The sequence below is a fragment of the Sinocyclocheilus rhinocerous genome, unplaced genomic scaffold, assembly GCF_001515625.1.
Source record: "Sinocyclocheilus rhinocerous isolate Xijiao unplaced genomic scaffold, SAMN03320098_v1.1 scaffold952, whole genome shotgun sequence".
NCBI classification, from domain to species: domain Eukaryota; kingdom Metazoa; phylum Chordata; class Actinopteri; order Cypriniformes; family Cyprinidae; genus Sinocyclocheilus; species Sinocyclocheilus rhinocerous.
The window spans coordinates 285,758-305,969 of NW_015641498.1; the positions used below are offsets into that span (position 1 = coordinate 285,758).

At 36.6% G+C, this 20,212-nt stretch overlaps 2 protein-coding genes across 2 annotated transcripts in view; both read right to left on the reverse strand.

Annotated features, from left to right (window-relative positions):
• Positions 1–956: 956 nt before the first annotated feature.
• nr2c1 (nuclear receptor subfamily 2, group C, member 1) lies at positions 957–13,593 on the reverse strand. Its single transcript, XM_016571862.1, has 14 exons — positions 13,434–13,593; positions 11,203–11,310; positions 10,176–10,406; positions 8,590–8,668; positions 8,293–8,472; positions 8,068–8,215; positions 7,886–7,982; positions 6,251–6,429; positions 6,014–6,161; positions 5,803–5,924; positions 5,382–5,521; positions 2,897–3,034; positions 2,704–2,809; positions 957–1,883 (listed from the first exon to the last, which is right to left on the reverse strand). The coding sequence occupies exons 2-14, from the start codon at positions 11,254–11,256 to the stop codon at positions 1,709–1,711; spliced, it is 1,797 nt and encodes a 598-aa protein (XP_016427348.1). The 5' UTR covers positions 11,257–11,310; positions 13,434–13,593; the 3' UTR covers positions 957–1,708.
• Positions 13,594–16,953: 3,360 nt separating this feature from the next.
• fgd6 (FYVE, RhoGEF and PH domain containing 6) overlaps positions 16,954–20,212 on the reverse strand; it is a 27,081-nt gene continuing 23,822 nt past the window's right edge. Inside the window, exons 20-21 of the mRNA XM_016571860.1 lie at positions 17,990–18,138; positions 16,954–17,905 (exon numbers count right to left, since the gene is read on the reverse strand). Of these exons, the coding sequence (XP_016427346.1) occupies positions 17,869–17,905; positions 17,990–18,138 (186 nt within the window). The 3' untranslated portion in view covers positions 16,954–17,868. The remainder of the gene's footprint in view (positions 17,906–17,989; positions 18,139–20,212) is intronic.

Genomic DNA, 20,212 nt, shown 5'->3' on the forward strand with positions numbered 1-20,212 from the left:
AGAAGAACCGGTTAAATTGAACGATTCGTTCGCGAACCGGTCATCACTAGATCACACGCGATGGGTTCCGCCAGCACTCTTATAATCGTACACCAATTTTAAATTCATGCCGAGTCCTTCACACTTTGTCTCTCGTTTTACTGAATTACAGACTGACATTTAGTTCTCTGAGATGTATATTATGTGACCCTGGACCACAAAAGCAGTATTAAGTAGCACGGGGTTTATTTGTAGCTAGGCTATAGTCAACAATACATTGTGTGGGTCAAAATTATCAATTTTTTCCTTTTTATGGCAAAATCATTAGGACATTGAGTAAAGATCATGTTCCATGAAGATATTTTGTAAATGTCCTACCGTAAATATATCAAAACTTCATTTTTGAGTAGTAACATGCATTGCTAAGAACTTAATTTGGACAACTTTAAAGGCGATTTTCACAATATTGTTGATTTTTATTTGCACCCTCAGATTCCAGATTTTCAAATAGTTGTATCCCAGCCAAATATTATCCTATCCTAACAAACCATACGTCTATGGAGAGCTTATTTATTCAGCTTTATGTATAAATCTAAATTTTTTATTGACCCTTATGACTGGTTTTGTGGTCCAGGGTCACATATACAAATTCCTCAAATTATAATCAGACTGAAATTAAAACATGATTTTCAAAATTAACTTTATCATTTACCTGAAGCAATGAAACGAGCAGCAGGTTCATGCTTGCTATGCAGTACATATTCATGTCTCCATTATATCGGCTGAATTTATTGTATAAACAGCTTTTAAAGATGGAAATCATATTATTTTCTTTTTGCCACAATATCATAATTACATTGACGCAAATTCTAACGATTAAATCTAACAATGTTTTTACTTTGGTTTGAGCAGATCTCGTGTCTGGGTGATGTGTATTAGCAGACATTAGCAGTTTATTAAGAAATATTCCAGGTGTTTCAGTGATAGTAATAATGATTTATAGTGCAATTTAAGTGTCCAAGCTTGTCCAGAGCATGTTTCTGAAAGTCTGGTTTACCCTTTAATAAAAATGCAACACAACACAAACATATTCATTATTTAAACGTTACAGAGTTCAATCACTGACTAGACTCCCACACACTGAAGACTGCACTCATAGATTAATATTTTGCCAATTAAATATAATAGAGCATAAACAGAAACATTTACATGCACTACATAATTTCCCATGACTTTTCCAGGGATGAAAATAAGATTTTCCGTGACTCTGGGAACCCTGTATATCACATTTAATGTGTTCATAAAAAAGGAACAGTCTCCAACAAATACCAAAATACAGACATTTTCCCCCTTGATTTGACATTTATTATTCCTATATACATCATTCATATACATACAGAGAAAATCAGTGCTTGGGGCGGGGGGCAAAGTTCTCTTTGGAACAAGTTCTTAAGAACAGATTCCTTGCACTTCCTGTCTTTATAGATACTTTTTCTAAACATAAGTACACTAGTACAATAAAAGCCAAATGATCCAACCGCAACAGTTGCGGTAAACCACTTTATCCATACTACTGTACATAACCCATAAACACAACCACTGACCAAATGAAAAAGCAAAGTCAGAACAAAATGATTTTCTCATTCAAAATTCACATGATTATATCTGTTTAGGCTCAAAGGGTCTGAGCGAGCAAAGCTGATGGGTGTGGCTGTGGGCGGGGTTTCTGTCACTCGGCAGTGCTGATTGGCTGGCTGTTGTAGTCGGTAGACTCCATTTTGAGGATGTAGGGAATGATGCTGTCGATCTGAACGTTCCCGATTAAACCGGTGAAAAAGAGCTCTTCGGTCACCGCCGCGCTCATGAGCCGCAGAGCAGGCAGACGAACTAACAGTTTTGAAAGACTGAAAGAGGATTTATAGTTTCGTTTAAGGCCCATTCACACCAAGCACGATAACTATAAAGATAACGATAAAGATATACTTCTAAAAATCATTCTCAATATTAAAGAATAGCATAGTTCACACCACAACTATAACGATAACGATACAGAGGAACGATATCGTTGGAATCACTTTCAAAACGATTTTTTTCCAGCTGATGAACGATAAATCACTGACAGCCAATCAGAATCCATCCTGCTATCACGACCTGGAGAATTTAAAGCGGCAGACGCATGTGCGCTTAGAATAAACAGACGATATCGTTCGCTGGTGTGGACGCTAATATCGTTATCTTTATAGTTATCGTTCTTGGTGTGAACGGGGCTTAAGGCCCATTCACACCAAGGACGATAACGATAAAGATATAGTTCTAAAAATCGTTCTCAATATTAAAGAATAGCAGAGTCCACACCGCAGCTGTAACGATAAAGGCACAGAGAAACGATATCGTTGGAATCACTTTCAGAACGATTTTTTTCCAGCTAATGAACAATACAAACATTGGCAGCCAATCAGAATCCATCCTGCTATCACGAGCTGGAGAATTTAAAGCGGCAGATGAGCATGTGCTTAGAATAAACAGACGATGGACACTAATACCTTTATAGTTATCGTTCTTGGTGTGAACGGGGCTTTATAGTCAACTAGTGTATCTCAAATAAAACTAAATTAAAAAAAAAAATCCTAAATATTCAAAATGAATTAGACCATAATTATGCACTTTATAATTGAGAATCTATGATTATTGGTTGGACAAACGCAAGCTACTACAGTCACTCACCGATATGTGTCCTCTGGATACACTTTGCTCACATAGTCCTGCAGTTCCATGTAGGCTTTCTCCTGAAAGCGATCGATCTGAAGGGTGCCGTCCACTCCAGAGTGATCTATGAAAAACACACAATCAACTTCATTCTTACTTTTTTCTTCTCCATTTCATTCATATTTTTCAGATAAACTCCAGTTGTGCTCACCTGGGCTGAAGAGAACCACAGCTTTGAGGTAAGCATATTCATATGCGTCAGGACTCATGCGACTCATACTGTTACAAAATTCCTGCATACGCCAGATATGCTCCATGACTAGCTTCACACGCTCTGGGGACAGTTTTTCTGTTGAACACACACACATTTCTCATTAGGTATCTGTGTATTACGGAGCCACGCACATGGCATGCAGAAAAAAAAATTTGTAGGCTAAATCGTGTGCAAGATTTACCATTTCGTTCCCTCGATTTATAAATTGTGCACACGATTTACTAATTCGTTCCCTCGATTTGCTAAATCGTGCACACGATTTATAAATCGAGAGAACTAATTAGTAAATTGTGCGCACGATTTAGCAAATCGAGGGAACGAAATAGTAATCGTGTGCACGTTTTAGTACATTGAGGGAACGAATTAGTAAATCGTGCGAACGATTTATTTATTTTTTTCTTGCATGTCATGTATAAAGTCAATGGGGTTCAATGTTGTTTCAATAGCCCATAAGATCAATTAATATAGCATTTTTGGTGATATTTTTGGAACATCAATGTGATTAATTACAAACAAAATGTAAAATGAAACATGTGTTGAAAAAAAGCCCTCAAATGAATTGTATGAAATTTTCAAATTAATATTTATATATATATATATATATATATATATTCATTCGTTCCCTTTGCTAAATCGTGCACACGATTTATAAATCGAGAGAACTAATTAGTAAATTGTGCGCACGATTTAGCAAATCGAGGGAACGAAATAGTAATCGTGTGCACGTTTTAGTACATTGAGGGAACGAATTAGTAAATCGTGCGAACGATTTATTTATTTTTTTCTTGCATGTCATGTGCGGGGCTCCGTAGTGTATCAAGTTAACTTCAAATAATCATTTCAGATAATATTTTAACAATTTGCTTTAGTACAAAGGTAATATAAAAGCAAACAATTTCGTTTTCTCTATACAACAATGCTGCATTCATGGCATATTTTTGTAGACCAACACCAAAGTTAGCATCACCCTGGGTCCTTCGACAAAAGCCAATAGAATTTTCCCATTCGCTTTTGGATTATTGTAGAAAATAAGCTCTGTGACCAACAAAGGTTTATGAATCTTGCACATTTTGCTCATTGTGATTCATTTTGACGGCTAAATACAAATTGGCAGAAGTAAAAAACTAATCATAGACTATAAACAAACTACACCACGGTAGCATAAATTTAACTTCACTATGACTAAGCTTCCGAAAACTTTTAAAACCTTTATTTAAAAAACTATTTTTTCTGAGTTTGAGTTCGAATAGTTTGTAAGAGTGCAATTATAAACCCAACAAGGCTGTAAAAGTGGTGAATCTTGTAGACGAGTTTTCATGACATTTAATGTCCCTGACAACCTTTGCAGTCCCATTAAGCTACTTAGCAACCACAGACATCATTTCAGGCATTTAAAAACCCATTAAAAAAAAACGGACTTTGGGATGATGGAACTGGAAGTAATAAAATACTAACTTGTTTCTGGGCCTACAAAGTAGTGATGGGAGAAACGAACCTTTTCGAAGCTTCAAATCAATTGAACCAATCGATTTGCAAAATGATTCACTGTTTCGAAGCGCTCGAAACACCACACGCTAGTGACAACTGCTGGTCAAAAGTGTGTAAATGCAACAAAAAGTTTTTAATAAAAATACTCATAAATCCAAGGCACTCGAGTAGTGTGAAAAAATTAAAAAGCCTTTATTCACATGGCTTTAATATTTAAAACAACACATTTGTGCACCGACACATTGCGGCTAACTCGCCTTCATCAGGGTGTCAATTTACAAACACACTCAAGAGTTTTTAATACATTAAATACAATAAAAAGAATAAAATACCATTAAATATGAAGTGTCTGTATAATATGTGGTTTTCTATTAATTTGCAGGGCTTATTTTGTTTGTTTCATGGAGAGCTTGTATCAAGAGGCCAGTAAGAGACTATTAACTACTTCTCCTCCTTTTAATTACACAAATGTCTCGTTAAAAATGTCTACAAATTGATGAAACTGATCCGAGATCAGGAAAAACCATAGATGCTGGTTCAATGGTTCGACGCTGGGGGGGGCGATTTCAATGAACTCGCATGATTCACGGGTTTAAAGAAATCGCCCCCCAATGGCAAACCATTGAAATTCTGAAACGTTTCGAAACAGTTATGACGTAATGAAGCCTTGTGTACTGAAATCACGTGACTTCGGCAGTTTGATATGCGCTCCGAAACCACCGTTTCGAAAAAATTGATTCACAAACGTTTCGAAGCTTCAGAAGCAGAGCTTCAATATATGAAGTATATTAATATAATAAAAAAGTAAAATAAATAAATAAAGTTTGCCTGAATTAAACAACTGACAAAAATCAGCTGACCTAAAGTTAGCAACTGATTTGCTTACATAAATTAGACAGGACACAGAAAAATCAAGAGCAACAGGTCCACATACCTTCATCCAGGCTGGTCTGTAAGTGGTTAATTATGGCTGTGAGGATGGTTTCTACATTCATAATGTGTGAACACTGAGCCAGACCTAAAGCAAACAACTCATTCCAGCAGGCCTTCATCAGTGTGATGCTGTTCTCTGAGCTAAACACCAAAAATACAGAAAATAAAATGAGGACACAGCCACAAGTTCACATCTAAAAATATTACACAGTGCACTGTACACATGAGGAGGAAAAAAAGACCGTTTATGCCTGTAGTTCTGTTTCACTGCATAAGGCCAACATATACTTATATAGGCCTATAAAATATATTAAAATGTATTTTTAATCAAAATGATATTTTAGCTCATTTACATCTGTATTTAGTGCTATGCACTTGTGATCGCCTAAACCTGGTGTAAACGGGATCATTAATACACTCACCCAAGGGCCTGGAAAGCTGGAATAGAGCGTGCCCAGTGCATTGAGAGGAAGAGCAGACGAGAAGCTGATTCACAGATGTAATTCAGATTCAGGAAGTCTGGCATGGGCAGCGGCATCATCAGCTACACACAATATTTAATACAGGTTGTTACTGGTACATCATTTTTGGAGTTGTAACTGCAGTGTGTGCAAGTCAATAGTGACGCCTGACCTTAAACGGCACATGCATATCTGAGAGCAGCGGTCCCTCTAGTTCCAGTAGGGTGGTGGTCTGTTCATCAACCCTGACAGCCCCCTCAGCCACCTCTTCCCCACAACCCTCCTCCGAATGAAGCACCTTTGTGAGCGTGTCAAAGGCCCTGGACACAAACCAACAGAAATTTAAGCATAGCCATTTACCTCACATCTTCCAGGCTTGATATTAGGTCTACAAAGTTGCTTTCCGCACCGTGTGACATCATTCGACTCATCCCTTTGAATGTCCGTCATAACGCTGTCCTCGTTACTCATGGTCTCTATCCCCGATAGGTCGGTGCTGCTGTCCATCATCTCACGACTTTTGCTGAGGTGACCGAGTGATGTGACCACGTTGGCCAAGGTACCCAGATCTCCTTGACTAGAATCATTCTACAGTGAAAGTCAGAAAACATCAATATACATTCCTGTCCAGGTTATATTTCAGCCCAAAATCTCTAATTAAAAAAAAAATAAAAATGTACAAAAAAATTCACAAATTGAATGCCGTTAAAAAACAAACACTACCATTATGTAAAAATTACTTTCAAATTTAAATAATATTATAATTTCGGCATTGGTAATGAAAACTGGGTGGAATGTGTTTAACTTTCATAAAAATAATGTAAAGAAAGTACAAATTCTTGAAAGTCCTGAAATAGGCTTCATTTTCTTTATGCAAATATATATATATATAATATTCATATTATATGAGTTATAATTATTTATAATTCATATAATTTATTCAAATAATAATTATATAAACTAGCAATTAATATTAAACTTTCCATTTAAACTAATTTAAATAAATACACATAAATAAGTTTTAATATTTAAAGCTATTAATTACTAAATTGCGTGTTTTCTTTTGAGCTCTTTGTGAAACTAAATAAATTATTAAATTCAGTTGATTCATTTGCATAGTCAGTTGGATATTTGATTTCTGCTGTCTTCTCAAACTAAAGTGTTTATTCCTGCCTTGTAAATGGGTTTAAATTCATTCTATTTTTAATAACAACATCTCTTAATATTAAGCAGAGAAATGAATTGCGCCGACTCTCACGAAAACTGAATCAAACTGACGCTCTCCACCCGTCACACTTTCAGTTAATCACAAACTCTGGATCAAACTCAGAGAATGTTGACAGAGAATGTTTATATCAAGGTTTGTGAGCCCGCTGAACCTGATCTAAACCAGGTTGGATTTGTTTGGTTTTATCAACTCTAAACCTATTTAGAAACTCTGAGTTTGTTCAGCTAGCTTCATGCAACAGGCCACTGAGGCTCATTTCAGAAAGGAGGTTAAGTGAAAACTCTGAGTATGATAACCCTGAGATGAGGGAAACTCTGGGGTTTCCGTTTCAGAGGGGAAGGTTTGTCAAACCCGAGAAAGCAGGGTAAGTCAAGCCTGTTTCTGAAAGAGAGGTAACTTATACTTAGAGTCAGTTACCATGGTTTACCAAGATTTCATCAAAAATATCTTAATTTGTGTTCCGAAGATGAACGAAGGTCTTACGGGTTAAAGTTAGATCCTATGTATTTCGTAGCATGCGGAAGTCTTTTTGTCAGGTGCTGATGCCATGGTGAATCGTAATTTCAGAGTGGATTGAATTGAACTAACTCAATTCAGCTGTTCCGAACCCCAAAACTCAGAGTTTCCCACCTTATTGAAATGGGCCCCAGGAAAATAGATTGTACAATATTTTCTAGTTTCTAAAATTTCTAAAGGAACCAGACTTAACAGTAATAATAATTTTTAATAATAATAAATATGAATTTATTATATATAGTACAAAATATAATGGATTTAATTTGAATAATTACCAAAAAAAAACAAAAAACATTTTACCTGATCTGGCGAAGAAGGAATTAAAATGGTGTTGTCAAGTTTGGAAAGAGACTGCTGGATGTTCAAGAGCATGTTGGAGTCCAGTAAACTGGTGGACCTGTGATCAGACACGAAGTGAGCGTTAAAAACAAACAAACAAAAAAGAGATTCTATTTGACTCAAACACACATTCACATCCGTACCTGGCAGTCTCTTTTTCACTAACAAACGTTGGCATGGCGGCAAGAGGGCTGCAGAGGTTTTTACGGATGTAGATCTTTTCGATGGAGGGCGCACAGTTTGCTGGCTTCTCTCTCGACACCTCCACCGGTTTCCTCTCACACTGAACAGCTGTTGGAGGAATTTCATGAGTCTAATGACAAGCCGCATGATTTGAGTCATCAGTCATGAATCTGAACTGGACTCACAGTCTTGTTTCATGCCGAGGGCCATGCAGCGCTGCAGTCTGCAGTACTGACACCGGTTTCGATGGTGTTTGTTGATGACACATTCTCCAGACCCGCGGCACGTGTACACCAGATTCTTCCTGATGCTGCGCTTGAAGAAACCCTTACAGCCCTCACAGCTCACTGCTCCATAATGACGACCTGAACACACGCACAATAACAGTACAGAAACATCCATTTAGAAAAATAACGCAATGAATCGAATTCTGTTTGAGGTCGCAATTATTTAAAACACAACTATGTGTGTGTGTCATTTACCTGAGGCCCTGTCTCCACAAACTACACAATACTCCACTGGAGGCTTCGTGGTGCCCTGTTCTGAGCCTTCCGTCACAAACTGAAAAACAAAACATTCTAAACTATAAATATGAACAATAGTATTGTGTAAATTACAAAAGGAAATACTGTATATATAAACACACAAGAAATACAGATTACCACAATACAAGCTTCTATGAGATGACTACAATTATAGTAAGTCTTACCCAAAAAAGTAAACCAAAAGGTAATGTGGCGGTACCATGGTACAGTGATACATAATACAGTGTAGTGAATAATGTTTTTGTACTGTAGTATTTATATGGTGTTTCTCCACACTGGGGATTTGACTTGCCATTCATTTCAATAGTTTGACATTAGCATGTTGCTAAGCTAACAGCACAACACTCTAATAAGGCTAAAAGACAAATAGCACACACAAATGTGATCCTGAAGCACAAAACCAGTCATAAGGGTCAATTTGAGATTTATACATCATATCATCTGGAAGCTGAATAAATAAGCTTTCCATTGATAATATGGTTTGTTAGGATAGCATATCAGGATTCATATCACCTGGAAGCTGAATAAATAAGCTTTCCATTGATATATGGTTTGTTAGCATAGGACAATATTTGGCCGAGATGCAACTATTTGAAAAACTGGAATCTGAGGGTGCAAAAAAATCTAAATATTGAGAAAACCGAATAAAGATCTTAGCAATGCATATCACTCATCAAAAATTAAGTTTTGATATATTTACAATAGGAACTTTACAAAATATCTTCATCGAACATGATCTTTACTTAATATCCTAATGATTTTTGGCATAAAAGAAAAATCAATAATCTTCGTCCGCTATACTGGATTTTTTTAATTAAACTAAAACGAAAATAAAGGCCAGAGTATACCGAAATCTTAACGTGCCCACGCATGTGTTAAACGTATACTTTATTTGATAGTGTGCATGAACACAGGAGGTCCACACATGCGCATTAGAAACTTTCATCTTCGTCCAATGTCTGCGCAATTTCTCTATAAAAGTAATAATGACCAATAGAAATGTCTTTGTACACTTTTAAATGAAAGTTGCAGTTGTCTATTGTTGTTGCAGTCTCTAGTACTGTTCTGGGCTGCGTTTTCCAAAAGCATCGTTAGCCTACTGCACGATTTTCACGATTTTCAAACTTGTCGGATCGCCGTTGTTTTCACACTGCGTGCGCAAAACCTGTCGGCGAGTGAAAAATCGGGCTAAAACTGTGCAGTGTGAACTCGGCATAAGTTGGTCGTAGCTCCACTGGTGACATTGGGTCTACGATCTACTTAGGCTTACAATGCTTTTGGAAAGTGCAGCCCTGTTTGTTTTTCGACAGTGAAACAATGGGCCATTCTCGCCAACTTGTAGACCAACTAATTCAAGATGCGTACATGAGCCGAGCATAAACAGTATATGCATTTAGAAAAATCAGGCTGCGTGTGTACATTTTGTGCGCACTATGCTGATGATGCACTCACTGAACGCAAAGTGTAGCGCACACATAAAAACCAAAGTATACTTTGGGCTTAAATGAGTGGTGCCTGTTTACCTGGATCTGTTGTCCTGTCAGCTCAGGCGATGCGAAAAGCAGCTGATTGACAGCAGACCCATCAGCAGATGTTAAGATGACCTTGGTTGGTGAGTTCTCTTGTTTGATGAACAGTTTCTCCTGGTTGGGGTAATCCAGGTTAGCTAATATAAACTGCTGCTTGCCGGCTCCAGCCTGATCAATGGCTGTGACTATCTGCAGCTTCTGAGCCAACTGCTGCTGCGTCACAATCTGATACAACACATGACAACAAAAACCATCAGATTGAAACTAGTGCAGTCAAACGATTAATCGCGATTAATCGCATCCAAAATAAAAGATTTGTTTACATAATTTATGTGTGTGTACTGTGTATATTTATTATGTATATATAAATACACAGACATTCATGTATATAAGAAAAAAGTAATATATTTATATATTATATAAATTATATGAATATAAATATATACATGTCCTAAATATTTTCAAAATATATGCTGTATGTGTGTATATTTATATATACATATTAAATATACACAAACAATACACACACATATATTATGTAAACAAAAACTTTTATTTTGGATGCGATTAATCGTTTGAGAGCACTAATTGAAACCTAATTACATTTACAGTAATAAAGCAAATAGAGTAAATGTCGGTTTAAACCAAAACAAATTATGGCATGGAAATTCGGTCCAATTTTCGTATACAATTTGACCGTTCAGATCAATGTGAAAAAACTAATGAAAATACAAATTCATTCTATAAGGTGGGACTTATGAAAAAGCAGAAATACAGTGCTACACAAGGGCAGTGGGGCACAACTTTACGTTTCTGAAAATGTCACTGTAAGCACAGCTCTTATTGGTTGGACAGCTTTTTTGAAGTGCAACGAAAAAATTAATTATAACACCCCTCGATTAAAAAAGTTTCACTGATGGCATACGAAAGTTTGAAAATACATAACTGCAGTTCAATAAAATGTAATACATTTATCATAGCATTTAGCATTTATCAAACATTTACGGTGTAAACATGCAACCTGTAGGCCTCCATCTGCAGACACCAGCTGAATTCTGGGACTTTCTCCTTCCATGATACCGTTCTGTCAAAACCGAGGCTCAGCAACGCCCCATCAGCCACATGCCCACTGAGAAAAATAACACACAACTCAAGATACTCTTGAGGATCCACATCAACCATTTGCACAAAGACCTTGTAAAAGACAAAATATTATCAATCAATATTTCATGCATATCTATATTCATTTTTAGACTTTTAGAATGGGGGTCCCGCGCACAAGGATGATCATATGTGGGGTCTGTGGAATGTAAAAAATGCAAAAAATTTTGGTGTGGTGTCTTTTGAGTGGTGCAAAATTTCCTGCCAAGATGCTAGTTAGTCACAGTTGCCAAGTCCGCGTATGTCACACGACTTTGGGCTTCTTTTTTTGCGAAGTTGGGTTAAAAAATCGTGTGGTGTGTGTTTTTTTGGGCTTATTTGAACAAATATGGTTGCTTGTTAGGAAAAACTGGCAAGCAACTTCGTTTCTTTACATTTATGATCTTGTTTTTTTCCAGTATATTGTTGACACTGTCTGCTTGCAGGTAAAAGCCAATCAGATCAATATTTAATGTGCTGTAGCGTTATTCGTCAACGCACATAGTGCCCCCTTCTCCCCCTTATTGGAGTAAAATCGCGTTTAACATGCAAACATGTGACGGTGTAGATGTAAATAGACAAACAAGGCCACCAACAGAGATGTACAGAGATGGAGGAAACATGGGAGAAGGTGAACGGTGTGCAGGGGAGTAAAGGGACCTAATTTAATTCGTAAAATATTTTTATAATGCATTAATCATTAGACGTAATACTAATTGTAGATACATATGGTTCGAGTTAATCTTATTATAAATAGCCTATGTGGCTATATTAAAGCTCCCACTTAGTGCTCTTGTCTTGTTTTATTCTCCTTTTCCATCTCCATAGCTATCCTGCTCGCAGGTGATCGGAGGATAGTGTGTGGCCTCCCGCTTTGTTGCAATTTGATGATTTTTGTAAAATAACTTCTGTTTTTGCTCTTGAAACTCCAAGGGGTTTCAGTTTACTATGTTGCAGGCTCATTTATTGATCATAAACAATGGATGATTAAAGAGGCACTACATTGCTGGAGACTTACTAGCCCAAGTCTCCATGAAATTCTGTTCTTTCTTTAAAGTCTGAGATTTTCCACCCGTTTTATTGTCCGCCAGGCAAACATCTCAAGTTTGATCTCTTAGAAAAGTCCTGAGCATAAAGAGTCTGGGATGAATTACATGCCTAAGCGTAATATTTAGGTTTAGGGGTTTGTTCATATAATTACACAAAGAGGCTTGTTTCCACCTATTTATTATAAGTCAAATTGTTCATGACTTTGCAGTTCTTGCCATTCCATCATCTGTATCACTTTAACCAATTATTTTCAGGGCCTTTATTATTAATGATCCATCTATATGCTCAACACGTTTTAAGTTTTCTGTTTAGTGTTGTCAATCAGTTCAGACTGATAAAGAAATAGTGAAATCTCACAGTCATATGGTTAGCAGGAGCTACATTAGCACACAAGCCTGCACCGCGTATTGATTTGAGCGTTTCTCAAGGAACTAAATGACTTGATAATTAAATAAATGCGATCTGGCGTGAATGACAGCTGGGGGTCAGTAACTCATGTGGAATGTGCGGGTGTTGATCCGGGAAGATAAAGTTAGATCTGTTCCTGTAGGTTAAAGGTCACGATTGAAGGGTTAAAGCTCCCCACACATACACAGAGGGATCCTCACTGCAGCAGCGCTTCACACATGGATAACAGGACACATCTAGTATCTTCAAATTTTTGATCTCAAATGATAAATTAATACGTCCATATGATAGTCTTTGTGTTATCTTGTGATCGGATCTGTTGTGTTTACCAGCGCACTGATAACAGATTAGCCAACTGATAGCGTTAGCCTGCTAAATAACTTCATGTCTGCATCCGATTCGTTATGATGTCCATTAGCTGCTTTGTTATATGTATATTTATTGTTCTTAAATAACCAAAAAAGCTCTTAGGGTTAGTTTAATCGCAGGCGTTTGCCGGTAATGAGCGATATTTTCTGTTATGCTAGCGGCTTCTACGCTAACGCGTGTTAGCAGGCCGGCTATCAACAGTGCTAATATTCTCCTGAATTATTAATCCTAACCAATTACTGCAAACACAGTGGGCGTTAACAATATAGAAAGGGTTATTCTTACCCTGAACGCGTGAGAAATTATCCAACTACTGTGATGTTTTGATAAATTATCGTAAACTGACGGCTCACTGCAGCTACAGGAGGTCAGAGTTCGCGACCCGCTCAAAGCAGACCTGCACATCTGCGCATGCGCAAATGCAGTCGTGAGACCGCATTGGTTTTAGTGAAGGTTGAGCGGTAGTGCATTTACGACGTTAGCCAGCATGATTAACTAGAGATCCTCACATTTTATAGTGCTTCTGGAAGCCAAAATGATACATTGAAGAACTGGATACACATTTGGCAACAACAGTCCCAGTTTAACCGATTGTTACATGTACAGTAGGCTACCAATGTATCTGGTAATGGATAATGCAGTTTGCTACTTTCTAGTTATTGGTACCAGCCAAGAACCCATATAATTTAATCTAATTAACTGCATAGAATCAATAGGAATGTGAACTGCGTAATGTATATATTACGTATATAAATATATATACTCAGCAAACCCTTATGAAAATAAACCATGGTTTTACTACAGTACAAATAAAACCATGGTTACTATAGCTAAACTATGGTAACCACAAATTAACCATGGATTTGCTACAATAACCATAGTTTAACCATGGTATTGCCAGTAAAACTGGTTATACAAATGATAATAAATACGCCAAAAAACAGTTACTACACTTTTACTGTGATAAAACCATGGATAATTTTTGTAAGGGAACATACCCTAAGTCGTTATGAAACCAAGTTTAACCAGACCTACCGACATGTTTTCTTATTACATTACATTATTTATTAAAAATTATTTGCACTTTACATTTATGTTGGGGCATAGCCTACTCCCTTGAAATCCTCAAGATATTAACATTACTTCAGGATGACAAACCTTCCTTTGGGAACTAGTGACAATCTGACGAGAAGCATCAGGAATTGCAATTATATTTTTCTTAAAAGTGGATCACACGAAGGAGAAAAAAAAAAACATAACAGTGGTGTATCTAATTTTTCCCAAAATGCAAAACAATCTTACAAAATGTAAACAAACATTCAACACACAAATGTGATCAATATCGAACATATTACCGCAAGACAAATAAAATCCATTCCTTGGACTTGTTACACTTCAAACAGTGAAAGATCAGTGGCTTTCTGTGGCTGGAGCTGACGAAGGACCTTAGTGAAAACTGTAGAGACTATAATCAGGTCATACCCATTGTCAAAGTGTTAAGAGAGGTGGTCCTGAACAAGGTGCATTAGAGTATTTAATGTGTGTTACATCTTTCCCTGATAAGAGCACTAGTTTTTCTCTCTGTATTCACAGCCGGTGTGCTATAATGTCTAATATAGTAAGTTAAAACAGTGCTGAGTTAGCCAGCCTGGCACTGTGTCTTTACTACACATAATTCATTGAGGCCATTAAACATCCTGAACTATTTTAAATACACCTGCATTATATTACCATTTAGAAAATATGTACACTTCCAGTTCTGTCCAGTATAAGGTTTAAAACAACAGTCAGTCAAAACACCTACAAAAGTTTTTTAAAAAAATTATTAAAACATTTTTGTAACAGTAACAGGCTGAAAACCAAATAAAAGGCATTTTTCTTTAGGGAATACAAGCAGAATAAATATGTATAAATTGTTCATAAAACCATTCTTCCGCAAAATATAATGCATGAATTGTTCATAAAAAGAACATGCCTACATGAACTGTTTCATGTAATGCATTAATCTTTGTTTTAAAAAAAACATTACGGAAATGCAAAGTTTTTAAAAAAAATTATTAAAACATTTTTGTAACAGTAACAGGCTGAAAACCAAATAAAAGGCATTTTTCTTCAGGGAATACAAGCAGAATAAATATGTATAAATTGTTCATAAAACCATTCTTCCGCAAAATATAATGCATGAATTGTTCATAAAAAGAACATGCCTACATGAACTGTTTCATGTAATGCATTAATCTTTGTTTTAAAAAAAACATTACGGAAATGCTCACATTTCATGCATGAACCCTTTGTAAAATCAACATGTAATTTTTTTAACAAAAATGCATGATTTGTTCTAAAAAACATTTAGGTAAATGGTTGTCAATCTTGCTCAATAAAAAGTGCATTTTGTTACATTCAATATGTGAATCATTTGAAAAATCGTTTTTACGTAAATCATTGCAGGTAATGCATGAACTGTTCGTAAAACCATGGGTAAACTGTTGCAATCACTGTGTAAAATTTTCGTAAAAAAAAAAAACGTAATAATTTTTACAATCATTTGTAACATCGTTTTTACGTAAATCATTGCAGGTAACGCATGAACTGTTTGTAAAACCATGGGTTTGGATAAACTTGCAATCACTGTGTAAAATTTTCGTAAAAAAAAAAAAGTAATCATTTTTACAATCATTTGTAAAAACGTTTTTACGTAAATCATTGCAGGTAACGCATGAACTGTTTTGTAAAACCATGGGTTTGGGTAAACTGTTGCAATCACTAAAATTTTCGTAAAAAAAAAAACAATCATTTTTACAATCATTTGTAAAATCGTTTTTACGTAAATCATTGCAGGTAACGCATGAACTGTTCGTAAAATTTTCGTAAAAAAAAAAAGCGTAATCATTTTTACAATCATTTGTAAAAAAGTTTTTACGTAAATCATTGCAGGTAATGCATGGGTAAACTGTTGCAATCACGGTGTAAAATGTTCGTAAAAAAAAAAACGTAATCATTTTTACAATCATTTGTAAAATCGTTTTTACGTAAATCATTGCAGGTTTACGTAAATCATTGCAGGTAATGCATGGGTAAACTGTTGCAATCACGGTGTAAAATGTTCGTAAAAAAAAAAACGTAATCATTTTTACAATCATTTGTAAAATCGTTTTTACGTAAATCATTGCAGGTAACGCATGAACTGTTAGTAAAACCATGGGTTTGGGTAAACTGTTGCAATCACTGTGTAAAATTTTGCATAAAAAAAAAACGTAATCATTTGTAAAATCGTTTTTACGTAAATCATTGCAGGTAACGCATGAACTGTTTGTAAAACCATGGGTTTGGATAAACTTGCAATCACTGTGTAAAATTTTCGTAAAAAAAAAAAAGTAATCATTTTTACAATCATTTGTAAAAACGTTTTTACGTAAATCATTGCAGGTAACGCATGAACTGTTTTGTAAAACCATGGGTTTGGGTAAACTGTTGCAATCACTAAAATTTTCGTAAAAAAAAAAACAATCATTTTTACAATCATTTGTAAAATCGTTTTTACGTAAATCATTGCAGGTAACACATGAACTGTTCGTAAAACCATGGGTTTGGGTAAACTGTTGCAATCCCTGTGTAAAATTTTGCGTAAAAAAAATGATTTTTAATGATTTTTACAATCATTTGTAAAATAGTTTTTACGTAAATCATTGCAGGTAACGCATGAACTGTTTAGTAAAACCATGGGTTTGGGTAAACCGTTGCAATCACGGTGTAAAATTGTCGTTAAAAAAAACGTAATGATTTTTACAATCATTTGTAAAATAGTTTTTACGTAAATCATTGCGGGTAACGCATGAACTGTTCGTAAAAGCATGGGTTTGGGTAAACTGTTGCAATCACTGTAAAATTTTCGTAAAAATTTTTTTTTGCGTAAATGGTCTCGTTCAATGCATCAATCATTCATAACAAACTTTCACCATCAATCTCCAAAACTATGGTTTTATGTACAATTTTTACATAAAGTCGCTCTGTGCTTCACGATTAAGGCCCAGTAATAACGAAGCCCTCTTTTCACAGTTGAATCCAAAATCTCCCATAATGCACCATGCCAGACTGCACGGACTGCGCCACATGACCGTGCCAAAGGTGTGACCTGGCATCAGACATTCCTTTGTCATACTTGCTCATGCACATTCAGACTTGACTATGAATCACACCCCTGACCAAATCTTTTTAAACCCTCTTCAGGCAACAAGTGAAACTGCAATTAGATTCAAACCGCCCGTATTACATCATAATGGAGCGTTTCAGAAAAGTGGGCAGGATTAATTCATGTTTAAATAAGATTCATAAGCAAACCTATTGGTCAGGAGTCAATGAAAACGTCTATATCTAGAGCTCGTGACCAGTCATTGCCTCACGTTTTTGACCCTGAATGCTTTGTGGGCAGGATTCATGGTAATGTTAAGCACCAAAAGGAACTGGCACAGACAGGCAGTGTTTCCTAAAAATGACATTAAGAACAAAATGATGGATTAATGCCTCACAGTGGAGGCAGACTGAATCAATTTACCTTCATTAGGCTGCTTAAAATAGATTAATGCATAAACTACATCTACCAGCATCCTTTGCTTCAAACTGGGTTTTGATTTATGCATCTTTAAACTCACTGCCTGTGTAAACAGTTCAGAAACCCAAACGAGCGACATTCATTCATTCTATTTAATCAAATCCAGACCAGTCAAAGGATCATGGCCTCTTGAAACGCTTCAATCCATCTGAAAAAAAGAAGCACAGATTACGAATCTTAGACTAGATTCATAGAACAAACTCTATTCAACTCCATACAAGTGCTTCTGTACCTCTGAGCAGTGGGGATGTCCTCTGCTCTGAAGATGTAGTAGAGTGTGTTTTTATGATACAGTTTAAACTGCATTTTCTGAGCCGGTCCCGTCTTCTCCTCTCGGAGGAAAAAGCCCAGCAGCGGCTGACTCTCCAATGCCGCGACATCCTGAAAACAACGCAATCATCATCACGTGAAAGCTTTTATTATGTCATACACATCTGCATACTCTCATGTCACTATGAATCAAAAAGCAGTGTAGGGGAACAATCGACTAAATCAGTGATGCTATTAACGTAATTACAGTTTTCAGTATTGCAAAAATAGCTGTTTACATAACAGTTTTTCTGATAACAAGCAACTTTTTTTCCAACAAATAATCCTGTAGCTTTGCAAAAAATATAATTCAAAGGTCATCTCAAAACTGTCCATGCTGATTGTATATGCTTTAGGAAAGGAATGTGACATGTTTAGTCATTTATCGCATGCTGCTAACCATGAGAGGATTCTAGTTTTGTGGACATTGATTAGGATCCTTTTAGTTTTACTATAAAGTGTGAATTTATATGTTCAAATTGGATGCTGAAATCTTGATTATTTGTGTATGATTTTTGGCTGTTTAACGTAATTTATAATAACCAGCTATCTTTACTAACAAGTTGCAATGTAGCATGACAAAGCGCTACATTGTTGATTTTTGTCACATTGTAAAACAGTTTAAGTAATTATTGTGAAATCATTGTTACTTAAAATTTGAGTGTAAAAATTCTAAAATTTTTGGTATAAAACATAAAACAGTGTAGTGTTGGACATATACATTAATATTTCTTGTCCCAAACAGATACTGCTTTCATTGTAAAAATTATATATATTCTGTTGGCGCCGATAGCCTTGTAGGCAGCTTGCCAACATACAGTGCCGTTGCGCTATTGGGCGTCCCGAGTTCGAATCCCGACTCAAGGACCTTTCCTGATCCCGCCCCCCTATCTATCTCCCACTTCGCTTCCTGTCAGTTCTGATCTGTCCTGTCGTAAAAGAGGCGAAAATACCAAAAAAAGATATAATCTGATAATTGTTGTATAATTAGAAACATATATCTGCTTTAAAAAGTTTTAATAGTAGCTAGTAGCAAATCAGTAGAAAATGTTTCAATTGTTGGCTACTTTTGGCGCTTTTCCACTGCATGAAACGGCTCACTTTTGGGGGGTTTTCCACCGTGTACAGCACCTAGTACTTTTTTCAGTATCACTTCAGCTGAGGTTCCAAGTAGAGACCTGCACTCCCGCGGGAGTACCGCGAGACCCAACGCAACAGGGTGCGGCGCGGGACAACTTTTGATGGGCGAGTGCGGGTGCGGGCGGGAAGAGACTTGTGTGTGTGCGGGATGCGGGAGAATAAAATGATTTGCGGGACTCCCGCAAAATAGAAATTATCTAAATATAAAGTGTCTAAAACATATAAATTGTTATTTATCTGTTGTACAAAAGCAAAAAGAACAACTAATATTAACATTAAAATGATTGATATGCGCAAGCTAGGCATAGTTTCTATTTATAACACGTGTTTAAAGGGTAGCGCAATGTAGCCAATCACAGACTCAGCTGTTTTTTTTTCTAGAACGCAATGGCCAATCAGAGGTGATTAAGTTAGAATCGGGACAGAATCTTGCGGGAAGGGGCGGGAGCGGGACTGAAAAATCCGTCCCGCGCAGGTCTCTAGTTCCAAGCGAGCCGTACTGTTACCAAAATGTGACGTGTAAATCCTGCTGATCACTGATTGGCCGGAGAGAATCGTCACTACCTGCGTCATTGAACTTGCGACACGATACACAACAGACCCGCTAGATTTAAATCAGCACAGCCAGCGAAGGATCGAACGCAACTTTTTTTTTCCGAATGAACGCAACTGTTTTGAACGAGCGCACCTTTTTTTTAACAACCAAAAAATGGCTGTTTCGTGGTCTGTTGAGGAAGTACAGACGTTCCTCTTGTTGATAGCTGAGAAGTGGATCCAGCGTGATCTTGATGGGGCGACGTGGAATGAAAACGTTTTCAGGAGGTCGCTCTGCTCTTGGCCGCCCATTATGTGTATAATCTCACCCACTCTAAAGCGGTACTAAACTGCAGTGGAAACACAAGCCGAGCCGAGTCGTACCACTCAGTGGAAAAGCGCTTTTTGTCAGCGCCAATAATCGTGGCTGTTGTGCTTTGGGCGTCCCGAGCCCCCCCCCCCCCACATTTTT

Coding starts and splice junctions, on each gene's coding strand:
- nr2c1 (XM_016571862.1), bottom strand. CDS start 11,256: ATGGAAGGAGAAAGTCCCAGAATTCAGCTGGTGTCTGCAGATGGAGGC. Junction 6,430..7,885: donor TTCCTTCTTCGCCAGATCAG/GTAAAATGTTTT, acceptor CTTTCACTGTAG/AATGATTCTAGTCAAGGAGA. Junction 2,810..2,896: donor TGTGGTTCTCTTCAGCCCAG/GTGAGCACAACT, acceptor TGTTTTTCATAG/ATCACTCTGGAGTGGACGGC.